At 39.9% G+C, this 10,912-nt stretch overlaps 1 protein-coding gene across 1 annotated transcript in view; it reads left to right on the top strand.

Annotated features, from left to right (window-relative positions):
• Positions 1–693: 693 nt before the first annotated feature.
• LOC106809883 overlaps positions 694–10,912 on the top strand; it is a gene marked incomplete at its 5' end in the record, with an annotated part of 22,906 nt that continues 12,687 nt past the window's right edge. The window contains 8 exons of the mRNA XM_014813119.1: positions 694–878; positions 2,083–5,648; positions 5,871–6,044; positions 6,213–6,374; positions 6,715–6,881; positions 7,209–7,377; positions 7,612–7,853; positions 9,650–9,752. Of these exons, the coding sequence (XP_014668605.1) occupies positions 694–878; positions 2,083–5,648; positions 5,871–6,044; positions 6,213–6,374; positions 6,715–6,881; positions 7,209–7,377; positions 7,612–7,853; positions 9,650–9,752 (4,768 nt within the window). The remainder of the gene's footprint in view (positions 879–2,082; positions 5,649–5,870; positions 6,045–6,212; positions 6,375–6,714; positions 6,882–7,208; positions 7,378–7,611; positions 7,854–9,649; positions 9,753–10,912) is intronic.

Below are 10,912 nucleotides of genomic sequence, written 5' to 3' on the forward strand. Positions count from 1 at the left end.
AGTTGAATATTGGCCTAATAATTGGGCTTCATTTCTAATGCCTAAGTTAAAGCCTAATGTTTTTAATCATGAAATTTGGCTAGTTGCCCAGTGCCATTGCCAGTGCTAGTGTGAAATATTGCAACGTCACTGGCCATATTCCCCTTCCTAACTGAAGAGCTCTGTGTGATGAGTAGTAGGGCTGTATGGTACACTATGTAACGAACAGTTAGCTATGAAGCTGTGTGTGCTTTTAAAATGTGGATGTGAAAACACAGTATGACTATGTTGGGTTTGTCAAAAGTAAACACAAATGGAAATTTATGCTGCAACAACTGTATCCTGCACAACTGTACAGTGTAGGCTGCAATTTATGCACGACTGGCATCTCTAAGTGTTTGGGGGAGGCGCAAATTAGGTTCAGCATTGAATGCATACATGTCGGACGCGACATGTGAGAAAGGCTTAGAAATAATCCTGATATATATATATCATACACACACATATATATATATATATGTGTTTAGTGTATCATACACTGCAGCAGTAAATACCATCCAGTACTCCTCGCACATTGTATGTCTTGGTCTATGACATCAGATAAATGTTCTGTCATTGTATTATTCTCTATCAATAATATTTGTTTGTAAATATTAAGATTTCTTCTAATAGTTATTTAACTTTAATTAATGTGCTTGTTAAAATTCCCTGCAGAATCATCTGAGATCTGGATTACGCATAACAACTACATGCCAGTGTATTGAGGAGCTAGTATCAAACGCCATAGATGCCAAAGCCACGTGCATTGCTGTACGAGTAGACTTGGACACTTTTAAACTACAAGTTGTCGACAATGGAATTGGCATTTCAGAGAGTGATCTATCACTCCTAGGACACAGGTACGTCTAACTGTTCACCATCATTTTTCTAGTTAAAATAAAGCGTTTTCTTGTTCATTAATACTTTATGAACAAAATTAGTGAACTGTAAACCGGGGTCATTCCTGTATTGTGTTAATCTGTCTGTAAGTGAGTGCATGGTTGTACTGGTGTGGTCATGACTGTATTAAGGATACTCTCCACGTTGTGCATGAAATTTCATCGATTTTTCGTTTTCAACTTTATTCGATGGCTAACACTATGTTCCACCTGTGTACATGCTCATTTCTCCATATAACGGTACATGTGAACTGTCAGAGCGTTTTTGCTTACCCGCGTACATGTGTAGTAAGCAGCGGCTGACGTCATTATGAAGTCAGAGACATGATACAACCACGATATTAACTAAGCCAGTATCATTCAGCGTCAACCTTGCTACAGCTGTCATTACATGTATTCATGTACATTCATGTACATCTGCTAGTGATCCAACAAGTATCCCACGCCCAAAATAGTTCTAACACTTCGGAACATTTTACCAATTTAGTGGTGTCAGTTAGTCATGGATATGTCGCAGTAAGTACTAACAATAGATATATCCCATACGTTCACCCATTTTGCACACAGGCGGTCCGGTCACTCATGGTGAAAAATAGAAAAACCCTCATTTCTCTGTTTCGATTTCTGACATATAGTAGCCGATGTATAAATGGATATTTCTTTGTGATTACAACTCGGATTAATTTAATTTTACACTCGTTTTAATGGTAACATATTGTGGTAAAGGGATTGTTATTAAGTGCCGTACTTTATTAGTTATGCCTCTTTATTCGCTAAAATTTTCTATTTTAACACACAACTTGATTTTTAAGCAGTTTTTTCCAGTTTTCTTGGTAAATATGAAAATTTAAAAAAAATCCTGACGCACTATTTTGGTGCATATTGTGCTTAAAATGTGGCAAAAATTTTGTATTCTCACTCTTTCTGGTAGTTGAGAAATATCCAAAATACCATTTTTACATAAAAATTCAAAATTTGTGTGATAACACAATTAGGTGCTGGAAATTTCATGAAATTTTTTGGCTTGAGCATAGAGATATATCTCCTCTATAAATAAAACAAGTGATTGATTCGATTCATTCGCCAATAAACGTTTAATCTTCACTAGAGCACTACCTGTGCACAATGTGGAGAGTATCCTTAAAGGATTTTTTTTTTTTTATAGATATGCAACGAGCAAGTGCAAAAGTTTGCAAGATTTGTCATCTGTCTCTACATTTGGCTTCCGAGGTGAATCGATAGCCAGCATCGCCAATGTGAGCAAAAAGCTTCAGGTCGTCAGCCGTTACATTGACACTGCCGACGTCTTCCAGAAGTGTTTTACTGGGGGTCAGTCGTCCTGCGTGGAGCTATGCTCGTCCGGTAGACCAAGTCATGGTACAACCGTCACCGTTGAGGGCCTGTTCCACGAGGCACCGGTGCGGAGACTCCGGATTGTGCCCGCGTTAGCATTCCCTCGCATGCGTAAGCTGCTCGAATGTATAGCACTGATGCACCCACACGTATCCTTCTCCCTCCGCAATGACGCATCAGGGGAGGTGTGCATGAAGACCAGGAAGAATGCCTCTGTTCTCGGCGTTTTCACCGAGCTGTTTGACGAGGTGGCCGCATCCCTGCTGCGCGAGGTCAACTACTGCTGTTGTCCGTTTGAACTCTACGGCCACGTAGGGAGAAACGGTCGGCCCCGTAAAGATCAGCAGTGGTTGTACGTGAATAAGAGGCCGGTGGAGAAAACGAGAGTGCATAGTTTCATTAACCGCTTCTGGCAGAAAACTGTGCATGGCTCACGTTCGACAATGCCTCCAGGTGGCGACACCTGCTGCAAATCATCACGTGATAATGCTGCTTATCCTGTTTATATCCTCAACATCAGCTGCCCTTTGGATGAGGTAGATGTGACGTCAGTATCTGAAACCCACTCAGTTGAGTTTAAAAATTGGGAAACTGTGCTGGAGTGCATCAGGAAAGCATTGAAGCAAGTCTGGCAAAAGGAAAACGTTGGTAGTGGTGACATGCAGGAATCAGAAGGGTTGCTCCAAGAGGTCTTGTTGCTTCAATCAGAAACTGTGAATAATGAAAATGAATCAACCTCCAAGAGAGCTCTAAACAAGCACAGTTGTTTAGATGAGAAAGATGATGAATATGTAAATTCTCTACAGTCTTTACAATCAAAGATTGTCCACAGGCCCATAAAGCGCTTAGCTAAAGTGAATGAAGTTTTAGCTTCACCTCCAGCCATGAAGAAGCGCTGCTTGTCAACACCAAAACTGTTTCACAAATCTGGGGATGCAGAACATCAAGAGGAAGAGAAAAAATACAGAGGATGCTGTGATACTCTGAAGTCTCAACGAAGCCATTTGCGTCAGTCTCACAAACAGATTTTGTCAGAAATTGCCCTCGATATCTCGAAAGTTTTTCCCCGTTTAAAAATCAGAGACAAAGACACAAGTCCAAAAAAATGTCTTAGTAGAGGACTGAGTCGGCTTCGGGCACGCAAATCTGCAGTGAACATAAATAGTGTATCCAATGAGGAGGAACTGCACAGGGGGAGGATCTTTGCAGCATATCAGATAAGCCACAGTAAGGGTTCTGGTATTACGCCCACGTGTAATAGAAATAATGTCATTCAGGGTGATGGTAGTTTTTCACAACTGCATCCAGTTTCCACCGGGATGAACCACATAAGCTCACTGACCAAACTAAGAAGTTTGCGGCGGTCTGCTCAAGCCACGGACAGGAGCACACCTACACTACATGTCCAAGGTATTGTATCTCCTTCTCACGGCGGATCCCATACCTTACCATCATGTAAACTAAACCACAAACTTAAAAAGCCGATCTCCATCTATGACAAATATAACACTGTGTTGCTCAACAACAAAAGTAACAAAGGAAGTAAAGCTACCACGGTGCGAAAAAATGTACCAGAGAATGAATGCAATCAAAATGGGTATGAGCACCAGAAAACCAAACTGATCAGCCCTAACATAAAAACATCATCAGATATGGCATGCAAAGAAAGTCCTGCACACGTTCAACATGTTAAGCCTAATGTTGTCCCTCTCAGGAATGAAACCAGTCACTGCAGATTGCGGTTTCAAGAAGACTCTACATCAGATGACAGGATGTTAGGTTTTTACACTAGTTGCTGTGACTATCCTGCTAGCACTGATCCATTACGATTAGTGGAAGTTGAGCATTTGGGCTGTAACTGTGAGAGTAGCATTGAAAAATCATGGGATTATGGGGTTCCAGCAGATGTTGACTTCAACAGCTTGACCCCAACACAGAACGAGCTATCGTTAGCAAATGCTAAGATTGGAATTAGTCGATGTCCTTGTGACAAAGCAGATTGCAAAGAATTTGCTTTCGATAAAAAGCTAAGCATATGCACTTTTGTACCCAATGTAGATATTGCAGCAGAATTGGGGCCCATAGATTGCTCATCCAGCCTAAACAGTCACATAGATGTGTGCTCTGAAAGAACTGTCTCACCAGTTGGAAAAGCTGGTTCACTCAGTTATGACACCAACCCTTTCTTTGGTGATTGCACTGGTAGATATAACACACTGGCTGCGAAATTGCAACCTAACGACGATAAAGAGTGCACATGGCTTGATCTAAGAACGTTACGTTCTTACACTGACCAGTTAGGCGATGAGAGTAACATAGAACACATAGGGGAAGGTGCTAATGAGGCATTAGCTGGGCAATTCACTGACTCTGCCACACGTACTGCTGCTCTATGTGATAAGGATTTATTCATGGACATTACAAGTGACATGGAGCGTATTTGCTGGGATTCCTTGACTCATAGTTGTGTGCTTTCAGACCTGGACAGAAATGAAGCAGTGCATTGCTTGAATGTCAATAGTAGGGAATCTATAGATATGGAAAGATGTGGCAAGAAAAGCCCTCTGTGTCTGTCTGTTAGTAAATCAGATTGCACCTTAGATATTCCAAACGTTAATATCAATCTGGAAGGTAAAAGCTTCACTCCACTAAAAGTATCACCGAACTCATCTCTCCAGCCTGTGCTGTCAAAGCCTACTGTCAGTGATTCTTCACTCCATGTCAGTGCATATCCTAACAGGAACTCTTGTTCTTCTTTGATGCCCCCTGTGTGCACACAGCTGAAACATGTAGACAATAATGAACGACTAGGTGTTGATATGGATTTGTATGAGTCATCGCAGAAGCCTGCCAATATGTTGGTGAGAGAACCGCCCTTGATTGATATCGATCTCATTAGAAAGCTGTCAAGAGCTCATCGCAAAACAGCTGGCACGAACGATCAGCTAGAACATGGCAAGAAACCATCACCCACTGCCAAACATGACAAGAACGAGATGCCAGAATACGTTAGGAGCAATGTACACAGTATAAATAGTAGTGGGAAGCCCACTGATGATGGTAAGCCACCTCCCAGTGTTGCTGTCACCTCACCTGGTCATAGTAGCAACCTGCATGGTAGTGATGAACAGCCATCTAGTGGGAATAAACAGCCATATATCGGTGCTGGTTACGCAACTGCTTGTAATAAGATGTCACTTAGCAGTGGTGATACGACCCCTGGTGATGATGCAGTGTCATCTTGTGAAGATAAGGGGTTGCCACCTGTTGGTGATGAGAAGACATCTGCTGGAGATAACGTGTCACCACCTAGTGACCAGACAGCAGATGGCTTGCCACCGAGACTTGGAGATGATGTTACAGCAATTGCCAGCACAGGTAGGCAATACCACATTTTTCCTCTCAATTAAAATGTCTTTTTGTATATGTGTATGCATTCATGATAGGTATCTTGTCTTTTCGATAAGTATAATGAGAGTCCAAGTATGGCTTTTAACAGTACCATCAGGTAAAACGTCTTTTAATCATAAGTGCCAATTTTAGTTGATTGGAGCTGGTGTAATGTTATCTTTAACATTTTTACGCATTTGCTTTGAACAGGTGATGTTCAACTGTTTGACCCAATAAGAGGTGAGTATATCAAAGTAGATGCCAAGTCGGGGATGACACTAAGCACAGGGAAAACCCAGTTAGAAGAGATGACGATAGATGCTTCAAGTGATGCTAACTATGAACAGAATAGCAGTAGTGGCATCGCTTTAATGAAAAATACAGGTAATTGTTTAAAATATAAATATAGGCAATGTTTTTAGAAGAGCCTTATTTAAAGTCAATTATTTGTAAATTAATCTTTTTAAACAGAAAATATTTCTACAGTTATGTCACTTTCTTTTAAAACGGTTTAATACTTTTTCCTTACTTGCAAATTGAAACCATTGGCAGGTAAAGCACACTTCTTTCTGTCACACGGTGCAACACCCTTTCTCCCAATGAACGACAAAAAACAACCATTGGAAGCCTTGTCACCGCAGTCTACCAATGTATTGGACAACCTCTGGAAATCACATGTGGACACACTCAGCTCAACGGACACTATAATGCAAGGTTATAGCCGAATTGTTCTATTATGATTAATATTATGTTTTCTCATGTCTTTAGTATTTTTTAATTCTAATGCTCAAATTTCATAGAGTTACAATAATTTGCTCTGTAAGTTAGTTTGCCCATGTAAGGTTGTAGACTTTTAAATTCACACGGTTTCCATTAAGCAGTACAAAAGCTGTGGATCTCTTATAATATCCCATTAGTAGGCACTTGGAAAGCTGTACGAGCAATTTGCTTTTCTACTTAATCTTCTACACTTTTCTAGTGTTGGTTGCCCAAAAGCAAACCAATGACAATTTATCTATTAACGCTCATCGTTCTATGGTGACTATATACACAGGTGGCATGAACGCAGGGCTCATAGAGGCGTGGGAAAATCCGGTGTTGTATAACTACCAGGCCACCATACCAAGCATGACAGATGGACGTATGCAGAAAGCAGCTCTGCGAAGGCTGCTGCTGAATCAGGCATACAACTTTACTAGGAGCATGCTGCATGATGTGCAGGTGGGGAAGTGCTTGAAGTGAAGACAGCAGTAATTGTATTATAGCAAGACGAATAATTTTGCAGAAGCACAAGCTTTCTTCATAAACTGTGGATGAGTTGAATGTGACTGTGTACGTGTGTACGTTGTACATAATATGTGTAGCATGTGATGATAGAACATAAGTAGGTATAGAGTATAATAGTATGCTATAGAGAGGCTACTACTTCAGTCCATGGCTAGATTAACTACTGCTTAGCCGTGCCTGTAATGATGAGAGATGCACTGCTATACATTATTAATTCATTTTGATTTTTATCACATACAGTTGTATCGTTTTCGTTGATAGGTTCTTGGTCAGGTGGATGAAAAATTTATCGCCTGCCTGATGAGAACAAATGAAAGTGTCATGTCGCCAACCGATGACGGTGCTGCGGTTAGAAATGATGGTCACGTACTAGTTCTGTTTGATCAGCATGCCGTACATGAACGAATCCGTTTGGAGAAATTTACTGCAGGTGCAATTTAACTCTTGCATAATGTTACTTTTCTGCAAATACTCATGCCATGCACAATTTTATTTAATCAATTTTTCTGTGTTTGTCTTTACTTGGAATGTGTATTAAGGAGATAGATCGTTTGTTTTTATGACTACTGACCTGTGTTATATTAAAGATTTCTGCTAAAAATCATTCAATAATTATTTCAATAAAAACACTAATTGTGGTCATGTTGCTTAATTCTATTTTTAGATACCCACGTGGATATGAAAGCGAGACAAGTAAAGTCCTTCGTTCTACCCATGCCTATCCTGATTGCTCTACAAAGCGCAGACAAAAAGATCATGAAAGAATTTCATGCTTCCTTTGTGAAACTAGGAATCAACTTCTCCATAGAGGGCACTGGCGTCAAAGTTACGGCTATACCCCAGTTACTGAAAGAAGAAGCTCAGATGTCCCAGGCAACTTGCAAAGTTAATAATGAAGCAGTAGAGGTATGTTCATTATGAGAATAATAAATGATTAGTATATGTAATGGTGTTAAGTGAAGGTAAATTATTTAATTGTTTTAAGTTATAGTCCTATATAAAAATAGAGTCAGGAGCCTCTAGCAATGCCCCATACTTATCTAGTGGTCAAAGAGGCCATTATTTGTGAGGCAATAATAGAAAAAAACGTCATTCCCTTCCCTGCTCCTCCCACTGAATAACTGTTGTTGTCATTGGCGTTTGCCATGATTGCTTTTGCACTCAAATGTAAAAATCATTCCTCTGTCAGTCTTGAAAAATCCCGCCATTGTTATCTTGTTTTTTTATTAATAACGGTGCGTCGTCTGTTAGTACCCCCACGACGAAGTTGGCGGGGATACTATGGTTTCATGTCTGTCCAGCTGCCGCTCGCCACCGCCGCAGACACTTTCCCTTATGCTCTATAACTCGACCCTTAATTGACCTAGCGCGACCAAACTTAGGTATACTTACATATCTTGGGGAGAAGGTGTGTCGCATGACAAAACCAGGTCACTGCGACCTTTATTTGACCTTGACCTTGACCTTCATCATATTTCCCTTCCGCTCTATAACTCGGCCCCTAATTGACCTAGCGCGAGCAAACTTCATATACTTACACATTTTGGGGAGAAGGTGTGTTGCGTACCAAAACCCCTAGAGTAACCAAATTTGACATACTTGCACATCTCAGGCAGATGAGTTGTGTAACAAACCTTTGTCTTTGTGACTTATTTTACTTTACCTACTTTGTACGTCCTTACAGAGATATTTCATTCATACTAGATCGCATGTCGTTGGCGAAAACTGCCATTTCTAGTTCTGTGTGAAATGTGATGTTCCACTTACGTAGCATTTACGTTATCACTGTGCTAATAAGGTTGAATATATCACGGCAATCACAGACAGTCATGAGTACCCATGCAGCATCTGTATGCGTAGGTAATGCAAGTTCCCTTCACTTTTGAGAGACCTGAAATTGAGCTGACATATAACTGAATGTAACGCGATAGCTAGAGTAATTACATTACCATGGCATACAAACGAGTGCTCATTATGCCCCTTGTACATGTGGACAGTCTCATCAATTTGTATGCAGTGCACGTTACATCTACCTAATAGCCTATCTAGACAAGCCACCTATCATGTTATTCGTGTGTTTTCGGAGATGCACTGTTCATAGCCACAATCCTGGTGTACTTTATCTTGAAATCAATGATAGTATCACCACCGTATATGTAGTATATAAACATCAACTTCGGCATCCATGATACGGTGCAGTGGCTGTACCATGCACCCTAGCAGTAATTTATTGTCCCTACACTTTGTTATTGCTGTGGAGGGACTTGTTATTACTATTAGGTATAAAGTTAAATTTTCATTATAGGAATAGACTTCTCGTTGCAACGTCAATTCTGTGCTCATAAGTGCTGCTCATGAATACTCTCTTAATTGCATGTTGCACTTCTGATGATATTATAGTCAGTTATTATTTTTCCTCCCTTTATATAACACTGCTGTGTCAGACAACAATGTTTGTACTTTTCACCTGTATAGAATATTGTTGCGATAGAAAGTAAATCGATATAATTATACTGACTTCATAGAATGTCACTGTTAGATAGTGTAGGAACGTGTTACACCGTCTTAGACTATTGATGTGACAAACAGTATATAATAAGCATGAACATCTGTATTCTCCAATACATATGCTCATTGAATAAATAACCCATGCAAGTTTATACCCGCCTGTACTACATGCAATGTTATTCTCATGCTTGCAGGAGCTAGTGAAGGAGCAACTGCAATGGTTGAGGGTAACACGCGGCACTAGGGGAACACTTCCACCTACATTGACACGCATTCTTGCATCTAAAGCCTGCCATGGTAAGTGCTAAGATTGGTAAGTCAGCATAATCAATACATAAGTCCTCTGCCAAAAGTTGAGTATGTGTAATACTAATGGCTAGGGGTGCGTTGTCAGAAATAGTCAGCCTAAAATCTCATAACTTTTGTATGACACTGCACTTCAAAAGAATTTTGACTTATGATTTTTCTAACAATGGGCACCAGTGACCTTTCTAAACCTATTAGCACTCGTTTGCTAATAGCATATTGGTGTGGGGGGGGGGTGAATGTATTATATACATAGACAAGCACATGGTAATTATTATTGTGAAATTGTACTAATGTAATTATAGACCCACCTCAATACTCAATGAGCGAAATTTGGATTGCTTCAAACTATGTTCGAAACTTTATCATATTTTCCCGGGGGAGGGGGGGGGCACTCCATATATATTGCATGGTAGGTATGTGCCGCAGGAGAGACCCCCGTTTCAACCCTAAACTTTCGTTCCAGTGCATCCTATTTTTAAGAATATTTCGCAGGGCCGTAGTGCCCTCCCAAAAAGTGCCACTGCAGAAATATGTAGCTGATGCGGGGGTTCTGGGGGTACTCCCCCAGAAAAATTTTGAATTGTAGAGCCTGAAAATGCAGGAATTGCTATGTTGAAAGCAACCAATTCTGATCATTTTAAAAGGTCAATTTGTAAATTTCAAAGAGGAATGTAGCTAAAGCTGATGTTTTGACTAAAGTATCTAAAATATATATTATGAGTATGATAACTAATAAAACATTATTTACAAAATTGTATATACTATCAGTATATAATTATGAAAAATAAGTCTATTTTCAATCTGCATTTATACTTTCACTATGTACATCTGTATAATTGAAGTTTGAATTTGAATAGGCACATTGTCATATTAAATACACATTCCAAATCTTAGAGCACTGATATAACACCTCTAATTACTCACTATTAATAGTAAATTAGTAATACCAGACAGTCCAGTCAGATAACTTGTCATTTTATTTTTTTATTATTCCAATTTTATATTTTCTGCCTGGATGGCAACTTACAAATTCTGAAATTACATCCTGTTCATCTACCTTGTCTAACATGTCTCGGTGCACATGCATGACCATTGCATTGTTGAGCCTTATGCTAGGGGCACACGAGCGTATTTTATCGCCCGATCGC

Source organism: Priapulus caudatus, unplaced genomic scaffold, assembly GCF_000485595.1.
Source record: "Priapulus caudatus unplaced genomic scaffold, Priapulus_caudatus-5.0.1 Scaffold394, whole genome shotgun sequence".
Classification (NCBI taxonomy): Eukaryota; Metazoa; Priapulida; class Priapulimorpha; order Priapulimorphida; family Priapulidae; genus Priapulus; species Priapulus caudatus.